This window comes from Helobdella robusta (genome assembly GCF_000326865.2).
Source record: "Helobdella robusta unplaced genomic scaffold HELROscaffold_55, whole genome shotgun sequence".
NCBI classification, from domain to species: domain Eukaryota; kingdom Metazoa; phylum Annelida; class Clitellata; order Rhynchobdellida; family Glossiphoniidae; genus Helobdella; species Helobdella robusta.
The window spans coordinates 672,254-685,994 of NW_008705295.1; the positions used below are offsets into that span (position 1 = coordinate 672,254).

Genomic DNA, 13,741 nt, shown 5'->3' on the forward strand with positions numbered 1-13,741 from the left:
CCTCTAGTTGCATTATATTGTAATTAATCCGTAGTTGTCACATCTATCACGTCTTCAGTACAGTGCTAATAATTTTCCTTTTTCAACACCCATCAGCTACTGCATATCCGAAATTGTTGTTGTTGTTGATGATGATGACGTTGATAATAATGTTGTGTTGTTGTTGTTGTTGTCGTTGTTGTTGTTGTCGATGATGCTGTTGTTGTGTTGTTATTGTCGTCGTTGTTTTTGTTGTTGTTTGTTCTTGTCTGTATCTCTATTTGTATCTATTTTTGGAACTGTGTAGTGTAGCTCCAGTTTTGAGATACAGAAACATCTTTGTTGTCATCACCATCTTCATTATAACTTTCGCGTTTATTTTTTTTTTACCTGTCATCATTCCCATCATTTTAATGATTACTATTATTATTATCAATTATTGATGATGATGACGATGGCGATGATGATGATGATAATGATGACGACGATGATGATGATGATGATGATGTTCAGAAGCTATACATATTTCATGAAGTCACCGTTCTCAAAGAGGAAATTCTAACACACCTATAAAGATGATTCCATGTTCCTGGTGATGATGACGACGATGATGATAAGTGTGATGATGATAATGATGATGACGGGGTTGATGATTAAGACGATGATGATGATGAAAATGGGTATGAAGAAGAAGAAGATGATGATGAAGAAGAAGATGATGATGATGGTAATGACGATGACGATGAAGACAAAGATGGCGGTGATGGCGATGATGAAGACGAAGATGACGATGATGGTGGTGAGTGTCCAGTGTATTGCGTCTGTGTGAAACCGGAATGTCGTAAATATGTGAGACCACTGCCAATGTTCATTGTGATGACGATGACGATGATGATGACGATGGTGATGACGACGATGATGACGACGACGATGATGAGCTGGATGAATAGAACGACGTTTGGTCATAATTTATTTTACTGATTACTCTAATGAGCCGAAAATTTATTGCCCAAACAGCCAACAGAAATTCTTCTGATCACCTACCTGCATGTATGTTTTGTATGCTTCCGACTGTATTGTTCTTATACATTAGTATGTGTTTGTATGTTTCTGATTGTAAGTTTGTATGTTTTTTTTATGTTTGTGTGTATGTGTTTGTAAGAGTTAGCATATGTTTGTATATTTTCATGTTTGCATAATTGTTTCTTTGTATGTTTACTGGTGTATATACAATACACGTGATGACTAACATGCTGGTATGAAAATATAATAATTTTGTTTGTTTGTTTGTGTATGTGTGTGTGTGTGCACAAACAAACAGACATACAAATACATACATACATACGTAAAAACACATACAAATATACAATACGTACAACACATGTTTATTTATGCGAAACTACATAAATAGATAGATGTATGTATAATCGCGCCAGCATACCTCTGTATGTTGTTTACGAGATTGTTTTTGTTTATGATTGTGTATTAGTGTTTATTTACGTTGGTCGTGACGTCATTTTGTTGCGGTTGTTGTTGGTCGTGGCGATGATGGTGGTGACAATGGTGGTGATGATGATGGTGGTGATGAGGGTGGTGATGATGACGATGATGATAACGGCGATGATGATTTTTTTTAATACAATTGTTATGACTTTAATGTCGTTTTATTTGCTATTGTTGTATTTTGGATTTCGCGGTTTTAATATTTGTGGTTGTATAATTGATTTTTTTTTTAGTGAGATGAGAGGTTTCTACTCGATGTCATCTTTTTTTATAAAGTTATTGTTAATTTTTATTGCATTTCGGTTGGAAAGAAGATTTTAAGATTTTTTTTTAAATTTTCTGTTTGCGAAGTCCTGTGAAACTCCACGTGTGTCCGAAAAATGGTGTTGTAAAAATGGTTGTCGTGTGTTCGTTAGAGTTGTGGATAGGAGAATTGATGCAGTTGTTGTGCTACTTGACAGTTGAGGGGATGGGTTGTGTTTATTTCATCCTTGCATTATTTACTTGCTTCACTTCACCGAATATTTCTTATTTGCGATTTCTTTTGAAATTCTTTTCACGGATTTTTTTTTTCATCTTCATGGTCGCCATCTTTGTCAGTATCATCATCATCTTCTTCTTTTTTAATCGTCATCGTCGTCATCGTCAGATTCATCAACATCACCACTTCATCATCATCATTTTCATCATCGTCATCATCATCATCTTACAACACCTCGTCTTATTTTTCCATTCTTTGATATGCTATACATTTGTGTGCTCGATTTATTTCAATGCATAGCCGGCCACACGTGCACATGAAATAAGACGCGCGCGCACGCGCACACACACACGAACACACACGCACACATTCATATGTATGTATTTTATCATATATATATATATATATATATATATATATATATATATATATATATATATATATATATATATAAGTGTATGTGTGTTTGTTTGTGTTGTATATGCAAAAGTGTGCACTTAATAATGTGCGTGTACAGAACGTGTACGTGATGGCATGATAATGATGTTGATGAAGATGTTGTGGACGTGGGAATTTTTTCTAATGGTTTCCTCTCTTACTACTTGGTCTGTTAGAAGTATGTGTGTGTGTGTGTGTGTGCATGTGTGTGTACGTGTAGGTGTGTGTGTGTGTGTAAACGTATGTGTGTGTGTATTTCTGTGTGTGTGTGTTTGTTTTTCATTTGTTTGAGGTAAAAATTAAGTTTTTCTTTTTCTTTATGTCGTATTCGGTTACTTACTAAGTCCCTACACGTGAAATATCTTCGAACAAAATTTAAATATGGCTTTTTGGCAAATCATCATCATTATTGCATTTGAATTATATACATATTTTTTTTTAAAAAACTTAGATTTCAGTTTTTTCTAACATATTATCCTGATTTCGTTTTCTTATTTTTTGTATCTGTTTGTCTTTTTTCTGTTGTCTTTATTATCTCAGCAGTGATTTAAATTATTTTTTCGTAATACCTCACCAAGTTTTTCCTGCCTGCATATTATTCTCTGTCATACTTCTACATCTTATTTTTCTTCCTTTCTTTTTTTCACTTTCTTTCTTTTTTCTCTCTTTTCTCATTCTCTTTTTAATTTTATTTTTTGCTCTCAGCACAGTTATACCACATTTTTATTGTGACTTTATAAATTCTTTTATCCATTTTTCGTCATTTTTTTCGCACTTTTTTCTTCCACTCCCTCTCTCCTCTCTTCTTTTCTCTTTTTTCCTCTGTCTCTCTCTTATTTCCATCACAATCTCGCCGTCATCGCCGCCACAACCACCACAACCACCACAACCACCACAACCACACGGCCAAACAGGAAGTTGAGATGTTTATGTGCTCTCGTGCTATTGTTTAGGATCGAATGACATATCAAATTTCTGCCCTATATGCGCTTCCCCCATCTCATGCTCCTCCTGACGATGATGGTGATGATGTTTGGGTTGATGATGATTAGGACGACGATGTTGTGTTTATGACGGTGATGATGATGCTGACGAAGAAGAAGATGATGATGATGATGATGAGGAGAAGGAGGAAGATGACGATTATGATGATGAGGATGATGATGATGATGATGGTGATGATGATAACCTTGATGATGATGTCTGGGATGATCACTAAGATGATGATGATGAAACATATGGAGCTATTAAAAACTGCAACAACACATAACAACAACAATAACAAAAACAACAACAACAGCAATAATAATAAAACCAAAACATCAGCAAATAACAGCAAAACAAAGCAATTATACATCCATGTCCCCAAAAACTATGACAGACAAACGACAACAACATCATAATTTGAAAAGATGGCATAGAATATGCGGGCTGTATTAAAATAAAACAACACACAGACACATACAACCACACACAGACACATACAATCACACACAGACACATACACGGCCACAAACAACCACACACGGCCACACACAGACACACAACAAATTTTTGATAATTCTTCTTCTGGTTATTACTATTTTATCTATTTTATTTTTATATAGTAAATATCTAAACTTTTTGCAAACAAATATGCTGTCCGTCAATTTTTTTATAAACATTATATAGTCTACAAACCACTTGTATATATTGTTATCTGTTCTGTGTGCGTGACTGTGTGCGAGACTGTGCATGTGCGACTGTGTGTATGTGTAAATGTGTGTGTGAATGTGTGTGTGTGAATGTTTGTGTGTGAATGTGTATGTATAAATGAGTGTGTGCCTATCTGCAGCATTTTTTGTAACATCGTACTAGATATAAATCATGTTATCTGCATAGTTGTGTAAACATTACGATATATTTCGTTATCAATATTACTCGGTTCTTTGTTTTTTGCTTTGTATTATTATTATTTGAACTGTTCGTATTGCTAGTGGTATTATTTGTATTTTTATTGGTGTTGTTTTGTGTTTTTGTTGGTATTATTAGTATTATTAGTTTTGTTGTTTAAGAGAGTTATAAACTGCTTTGTGTATAAAGTTGGTGTTGAGTATTTCGTCTTATAAACTACTTCGACATTTATATTTTTAATTTCGTTCTTCACAAACAAACATCCCCAAATTAAGTTTAAAATTGAAATGATTTGATGCGATCTGAATAAAGTTTGTGTGTGTATGTTTGTGTTTGCTTGTGTGTGTGTGTGTGTGTGTGTGTGTGTGTGTGTGTGTGTGTGTGTGTGTAACGTGTGTATCTGTGGCGTGTTTGTGTGTTTGTGTGTGTGTGTGTGTGTGTGTGTGTGTTGCGTTTTTATTTTCCGTTCGTTCGGTTAATCTGCCCCAATTGAACGTGAATTATTCGCCCGTTGAGACCGTTACATGAAATAGTCCTGTGTTCTTTGGATGGAAAATTATAATTAAATTAGTTATTGTTATTATTTCTATTGTTTTGTTATCATTGCTGTTATTATTTTACATTAGAAGTAGTAGTAGTAGTTGTAGTAGTGGTGATATTTTGTCGTTGTTGTTATTTCAATGTCTTTAAATACTCTTTTATGGGTGATGATGAAAATTAAGATGACGTCATTTTGTTTTTTTATGGTTTAACTTTCTTTTATTTTTTTTTAGGTTTTAACATTATTGCTTATAGTTGATGCTGTTAATGTTTTTTAAAGTGAGCTTTGGAATTTTGAATGTGTGTGTGTGGTGTGTGATGTGTATGCATGTGTGAGTGTGTATATGTGTTTGTGTGTGTGTGTGTGTCTTTAAGTGTGTGTGTGAGTGTGTATGGTATGCATGCCTGTGTGAGTATGTGTGTAGTTGTTTACAACGTACCTACCATTAAAATTTTTCTTATTTTATGTCCAAACCGAGAGAAGCACGCAAAAACTCTGAAGAATTCTAGATAAAGGAAGAGATTAGATAAGTATTAATGATTCGTTTTTATACTTTTTCATCCATGAAAAAAATTATGTAGAGCTTAACTTTTATATATGTATATATATATTATATATATATATATATATGTATGTATATTTATATACATATATGCATATATAGTCAAGAGTGGAATAACTTTTGTAGTAAAAAGAAATAATTGTCTTAGTAAAAATTTAGATTGTGAAGTTATTTTTATACTAAGCAAAATAAAAAATCATAAATTTGTTAGAAATTTTCGGATGGCAGTTTCCATAAAATCAGTGCTAGATTTGGGAGGGGTGGCTAAGCAAAAATTACCAACTACCTGATTTTGGCACCTGTACAAAAATTTTTGAGTTTAAGACCACCGCGGCAAAATTACCCCACCGTCAAGGTAAGACCATGGCAAAGTTAGCCCCAATTAAAATTTTCTTGATCATCTTTTTAGTAAAATTTTAAAAAACGATTTCTATTTTATATAACATTTTAATTTATAAAATAATGCAGGAAACTTTTTAGCCTCAAATTGCATTGAAAATATTTACGTTGATGTGATAGCCGAGGGTATTTTTAGTCGTAATAGTAACATTAGTATCATATTATTATTATTACTATCATTTATATTTTTATTATTAGCGTTGTTGTTGTTGTTAATGTAGTTACTTTTGTTATTACAGTTGTTGTTATTGCAGTTATTGTGTTGTTGAATTATTAATGAACGACAGAGCCTGGCATGTTTTTGACGTTAATGATCATTTGACACCAAATTATTTCCACCACTATCGTCGTCATCATCGTCGTCATCATCATTGCTTTCATTACTGTTACCATTCCAGTTGAAATTAGCGAGAATAGTTCGAGACTTTTTCCTATTCACTTTTTTTTAATCATTCTAATTGATGTTTCGTATTTTTTCTATCATCGCCATCGTCATCATCACTGCCATCATGTCATCACCATCATCATCATCATCATTTATCCAACGTTATATCATTTTCATGTACGCTTATCACTAGTGAAAATCATCATCTTTGAAATAATCGTCATTATCATTATTATCATAATCATTATCATGACTGTAATCATTATTGTTATCATCATCGTCTCATCATCGTCATCATCATCATCATCATCATCATCGTTATTATCATATAATCGCTGACGTCATCATTCGATCCCACTGGTATGTATAGTTTACGATAACTAATAAATTGTGTGTCTGTGTGCATCTCTGGACATCTCTGTGTATTTGTGTGTATCTGTATGTGAATGTTTGTGTGTCTGTGTGTGTGAGTGTGTGCGTGCGTGCGTGTGTGTGCGTGTATTGCGGTTTTATATTTGCACGAATCTTATCTTAATTTTTCACGAATGTGTATATATCAAGCGTTTTTATTTCAAACGTACATCATTTTTGCTTTGTTTTCTTTTTGCTGTTCTTCATAAATAAAATATATTTGTATTGATATACGCGCATCAACAAACACACAGCCACACACAGCCACTCACAGACATAAACACAGCCACACACAGACACACACAGCCACACACAGGCACACACAGCCACACAGATACACACAGACAAACATACACGCATACGCGCACGCACACGTTTTAACGAGGGGGACAAACAAAACATGGGATCATTATTACGTTGCATGTATGTAACATGATCTCATTGAACTGCCAGTGTTATGTGATGCGTGAATATATGAGGGTGGTGTTTGTGTGTGTGTGCGCGTGAAAGAAATAAAGAGGAGCGTGTGTTGTTAAATTTTATGTTTAATTAATTGTATGCATGTTTGTTTATTGAGCTATAAACAGTTTATGTTGTTGATACCCGAACGATAAATCGTTTAATTAGAAGGAATTCATTTCTTAACCTACTTCAAAGCTATGTGGCGCTTAATGAATTTAAATTTACTGTGTGTGAGTGTGTGTATGTGTGTTTATCAGTGTGTGTGTGTAAATATATGTGTGTATATATGAGATTATCAGTTTTGTATGTATGTGATTTTATGTATGTTAGCTATGTATCTATATGTGTGTCTACTTTCCAGTCTATGTATGCGTGTCTATATATAGGTGTCATTATGTTTGTGTGTGTGTGTGTGTGTGTGCATATAAGTGTGTATGTGTGTTTGTTTGTTTGTGTGTAAAACCAAATAGCGATAACACATTTTTAAAGGCTGTTATCATGTGACGAGCGTTACTACTTAACGCGTTGTTTCCTAATCGCTATGTGCACGTGTGCATGTGTACGTGTATGTGTGTGTGAAATCTTTCGTCAGCTTCTCCCATTCCACTTCACTCCTTTATCTCACATACTTTTTCTTAATCGAGAAACTTTCATTTCGGCTAACTTCACTTTTAGTTCTCATTATTTTGTTTTTTTTATTATTATTATCATCAGAATCATTATCATTATTGTTATTATTATTATTGTTGTTGTTTTCATCATTGTTATTGTTATTATTATTATTCTCATTTTGTCGTCTATGTCAACGTCCAAATAAACATTTCGCGAAATGGTTGCCCTTTCAAACAGATTTCAACATTCGTCGAGCGTTGTTTTAAAATAAAAACAATATTATTAAGAATAATAAGAATAAGAACAACAACAACATTAGGGATGATTAAGAGCAAGAACAACAGTTACAACAACAACGACGACTACAACAAGAATAATAACAATGCGAATTAATAGGAGGGAGAGGCAAACAGACGAAGTCACAACGTGATAAAAAAAGAGGAGTGAGTGAGGAGCGCTGAAATGCCAACAATGCAAAATACAAACAATTCCTCTTTATTAAGTCACCATGTAAATAATCCTAACACATTTTTGTCATACGCACACACACGTGTACACACACACATGCACACACACACACACACACACACATATATATATATATATTAATAGATAGATGGATTAATTGATAGATTGATAGACAAACAGACAGACAGAGAGATAGATAGATAGATAGATAGACAAACAGACAGAGATAGACAAAGATAGACAGACAGATGGATAAATAGATAGATAGAGAGACAGATATATATGCATATATATATATATATATATATATATATAAACTTATATAAATATACTTTTATATGTGTGTTTGTGTGTAAGTGTTTGTCTGTGTGTGTCTGTGTATGTGTAATTGTGCGTGCGTGTTAATTTTGTAGTTAGTCATGTCTGTCTAATTATGTGAATGCATAAATGTTTTAGTATAAAATATTTTTCAATATATATATATATATATATATATATATATATATATATATATATATATATATATATATATATATATGCACCATTTTAACATTATAACGTTGTTTGTATATGCATTGTATGTATATACAAACTCACTTTTATACATTTATTAAGTGTTTTTTTTTTTTTTTATTAAAACATTTGTCGGATTGCAATTTTTTTTTCGCATTTTTTCCAAATGAATGTTCATATCCGATGGTAATATGTAACAATTTTGTTGTTAACAATCTTTTTTCACGTAATTGCTGAATATTTATTTGTATGTTTTTGTGTTTGCATATGTATGTGTGTGTATTTGTATATGTATGTGTGTTTGTATATGTATGTGTGTTTGTATATGTTTTTATTTTCTGATGGTTTTCATTACTACTATGAATAGCATTTGTGAAAATAACCTTAGTTCGTTTGTTCCATTTTTTTGAAACGCAAGTATGCAGATATAGCTAAATATATACTCATACAATAGGAACAACAAAAACACTAAACATACACTTACACAAACACGTACGCATAAACACAAGAATGCACACAAACAAATTATTTTCAAATTTCTTAATATCAAATTTATGAAATTTCTGAATCTTAAAAATCGCTTAGATGACAAATTTTTAGTCAAAAGTGTATTTAATTCAAACATTCCGACGATATTATACTTATTTTTTTTGTTTCTACCACCTTATGAATCAAAATATTTTCTGATATACGTTTCAATATACGCACGAAATCTCAAGCGTATGTATTTTTTGTATAATTTGCTAATGTTTGCATTGTTATATTTGTGTATATTTAAATATGTATTTCGGTATTTGTCTATGTATATATGTTTGTATTGCCCTATTTGTATTTTTGTTTGCATCCTGGTATTTGTATGTATTTAAATAACAAAACTAGCAAAAAAACCAAAAATAAAATAGACAGAATAGATAATAGACCTAATATTGAAACGACATACGTATACAAATACAACGACATACAAATGTAAAACAAATCATGACAACAACAACAACAAAAACAACAAAACAACCCACAATGTTAACTGCAATATTACGGAAAAAATGTTATCAACATTATAACATTATAAACAACAACACTAACACTAATAACATTAACAACAACAACACTAACAACAACAACAGACACAACAAAATCATCAGCAACAACAACACTAACGACAACAAACACAACAATAACAACATTTACAACACCAACATTCGCAACAACAATAACATCAACAACATTAACAACAACAAAACATCAACAACACTAACAACAACAAAAACATCAGTAACAACAAACGACGTCTAACAACGACATCAGCAATTTTTACGCTCAGCCTTTCCATAAACTAACATTTATAGCGCTAAAGAAAGAACAACTACTAAGCAGACGTCGTTGTCGTGAGAGAGAGAAAGAGAGAGAGAGAGAGGAGAGAGAGAGATTGAGTGAGAAAGTGGGAGGATAAATGAATGAGTGAATAAATGAGTGAATAAATGAATGATTGAGTGAATGTGTGAAGGAATGTGTAATGTGTGTAAAGGAATAAATAGATAAATGAATGAGTTTGTATGGAAAAATAAATGAATTAATTAATAAACGGATAAAATAGTGAGTGAGTGTGTGAGCGAATAAAAAAAATACGGAAAGATAAAGTGGAAAAGAGAGAGAGAGAGAGAGAGAGAGAGGGAGAGAGAGAAAGAGAGAGGGAGGGAGGGAAAGCTTGTACTGACTTAACAATATACAATGTTTTGTTATTGGCGCTGTTTACTACGGTCTTCATATTTATGCATTCTATTAATTCTTTCTTTCGCTGGGTTTGCCGATCACATAATGTTGTGTGTGTGCGTGTGTGTGTGCGCGCGCGCGTGTGTCGTTGTCGTGTATCAGTATATCAACGCATTTTAATATGTCGTTGTTTATATATTCCTTTGTTTGTCGATCTAATCGTTGCTTGGATTTTGGGTATTTTTATTCGTTTGGCTGGTTTTCACTGGATAGTGTTTTGTTTGTTTTTTTTGAGTTTATTTTCACGAATTCACATCCAAGAATGATTTTAGTTAAAGTTAATTTTGATTGGTGTTGCGATTGCACATCTTCGATGGGTTCGATGGTTCAATGTACCACAATAACCAACAACAACGACATTAACAACATTTCTGAATACTTGTCATACATTGTATTTGTTATTCTTTTGCTTCTGTTGCTGCTCTTTAAGTTTCTATGAAGCATTCGAAAAATATTTTTGCTGAGTTTTTTTTGCGTTTTCGCCAAACTTACAATCAAAATTCTCAAAAATTCAATTTGAATATTGAAAATTTCTCCGTTCAGAATTCAAATAAACGAAGTAGAAGAACTGCTGCCTCTGTGCAATCGACTGGGAGAAAAAAACTATTTTGTTTTGTTTAATTATGACGTCACCATGACTACAGAGTAATATGGCGTCTTTTTGTCGTCCTAAATGTTTTTGTCGTTGTTGTTGTTGCTGCTGTTGTGGTTGTTGTTTTTGTTGCTGCTGCTTCTGCTGTTGTTGTGGTATGTTGCATGTGTCGTCATTGTTTCTAATGTTGTTGATGTTATCATAAAACTTTTTAATGGTTATTATTTTAAGTTATTTAGCGTTGATTTCCATGCTGCTTTGGATATTATTTTATTCTCGTTTTACGTTTAAAAAATTTTTATTAGAAAAAATTTTTAGTTCACGTGTTTTTTTTACAAACATACAAAAAGTCAAAATCACTCAAAAATTTTGAGAAAGAAAACTTAAAAAACAGCCAACAACATCGCCAACGAGCGAACTTCATGTAAAGGTGCTAATTGTGAAGTTCATTGCACCAAACATCATACATACATACATACGTACATACGCACATACATACATATACACACACACATACATTGATGCATGCAAACAAACATACATACACACACACACACATGCATACACATACACACACACATACACAAACATACACACATATACGCGACACTAACAATGCTAATAATGCATCACATGTTGTTTGTTTTTATACCGTATCTTTAGTATCTTTTTACTACTTATACTACTACTACTACTACTACTACATTACTACTACTACTACTACTACTACTACTACAACTACTACTACTACTACTACATTTGCTGGCGTCTGCTGTTGCTACTACAACTAGTATTAATACTGCTAATAATATTACCTAAATATATCTGATTGTGGTTATGGTGGTGGCTGGCGTGTGGCTGAGTGTATGCAAATTTCATTACATACATTGCCTGGGACGAAAAAATTTATAAACAACCAGAAAACAAATAACATTATGTGACGTGCGGGAAATGTTCGTCATACGATGGTGATGATGGTGATGATGGTGATGATAGTGATAATGATGGTGATGATGGTGATGACGACGATGATTGGGATGATGACGACGATGAGAATGATGGTGGAGAAGTTGATTAACCAAATAGTTGATTAATTTCCTCATGAAGATTGCTTGGCTGATGTGCTGCTGTTGATTAGTTAGTTCAAAGAATCAACGTCTTAATCAATTTATCAGCTCTCTTCTTCATCCTCATCATCATCATCATCATCATCATCATCATCATCATCATCATCATCATCATCATCATGAACCAACAACCAGACAATGATTTACATGTCTATAAGAAACCACAATATCAAACAAAAACGACAACATAAAGAAAAAAAAGCACACACACACGCACGCGCACACACGCACGCGCACACGCACACACGCATGCACAAGAACATAAACATACGGCCGTACCATAGAAAACAAATACCGACAGATTATAAACAGCCCCCATAAACAAATAAACATTTACGTTTCTTTGTTGGTCTTTTATTCGCATAAGTCCTGACCGCCATTAAATTGCGCTATATCAATCTAAAATTTTATTAGCCAGGTCGTATATATATATATATAATATATATATATATATATATATATATATTATATATATATATATATGTATGTGTGTGTGGTGCCTGTGTGTGTGTGGTGCCTGTGTGTAAACTTTTGTTTATGAGTGTGTGTGTGCGTGTGCGTGTGTTTGTTTGTTTGTTTGTGTGCGGCTAATGTTTACGCCGTGCAAACCGCCTTAACTGCCTTTCTATCCTATTCCATTAAATTGTCTATGAATGAATGAACGAATGAATGAATGAATGACGATGGATGAATGTATTAACTGATGAATGAATAGAAACCAAACAATTAATAAATGTTTGTAAAAATGAACGTTTAACTAATTGAATGAATGAATGAATAAATGAGAGCTTGAATAAATTATGATGCAACAGTGTAAAAAAGACTCAAGTCCTCACACGTACATAAACACACATAGACACAAACAAACATACCTTTACAAAAAAAGATAAAAGAAAAAGAAAGAGAGAGACAGAAAGAAAGAGAGAGAGAAAAAGAGAGAGAGAGAGAAAGAGAGAGAGAGACATAAACGAGTTTATATGGGGTGATATGTTTAGCATCATTATTTCCTCCCTCGCACATTTTACATCCGTCAGCAGTTTAAGTTCACTTTTAGATTCTTTTTTATAACCCCAGCTACCGACATAGTTTGAGCAGAGTCCGTTTGTGTGGTTTTGTGTCTCTGTGTTAGGTTTCCTCGTTTGTTTTGTTAGTTTTTTTTATTTTTTGTTTTTTTGTATTTTGATTCGTTTAGTATTTTTCATAATATTTCTGCCTCTGTGTTTGTCACTGATTTGTTCTTTTTTTGTATTTTTTCGCTATTATTTATAAATTTTTTATTACTTTAGGAATGCATTTTTATTGTCTATGTCTAAAAGAATATGCAAAACCCTAGGAGTTATAAGCAAAATTAAAAATAAATTAAATAAACCTACTCTAATTGACCTGTATTATTCATTAATCTTTCCTCACATCATCTACTGCAACGTAATTTGGGGAAACAGTCCTGACATTCATCTAAAACAGTTAACAAAATGCCAAAACCGATTCATCAGAATATTTAAAAATCTTCATCCTCATTGTCACACAAGTGAATATTATCTCGAGATGAAAATACTCAACATCAAAAACTTGTTCATCTACCACGTTGCAACATTCATTTTTAGA

General features: G+C 32.7%; 1 protein-coding gene across 1 annotated transcript in view; it reads left to right on the top strand.

The window, feature by feature from the left end:
* Window positions 1–11,090: 11,090 nt before the first annotated feature.
* HELRODRAFT_179602 (hypothetical protein) overlaps window positions 11,091–13,741 on the top strand; it is a gene marked incomplete at both ends in the record, with an annotated part of 4,587 nt that continues 1,936 nt past the window's right edge. Inside the window, 2 exons of the mRNA XM_009028417.1 lie at window positions 11,091–11,164; window positions 13,423–13,720. Of these exons, the coding sequence (XP_009026665.1) occupies window positions 11,091–11,164; window positions 13,423–13,720 (372 nt within the window). The remainder of the gene's footprint in view (window positions 11,165–13,422; window positions 13,721–13,741) is intronic.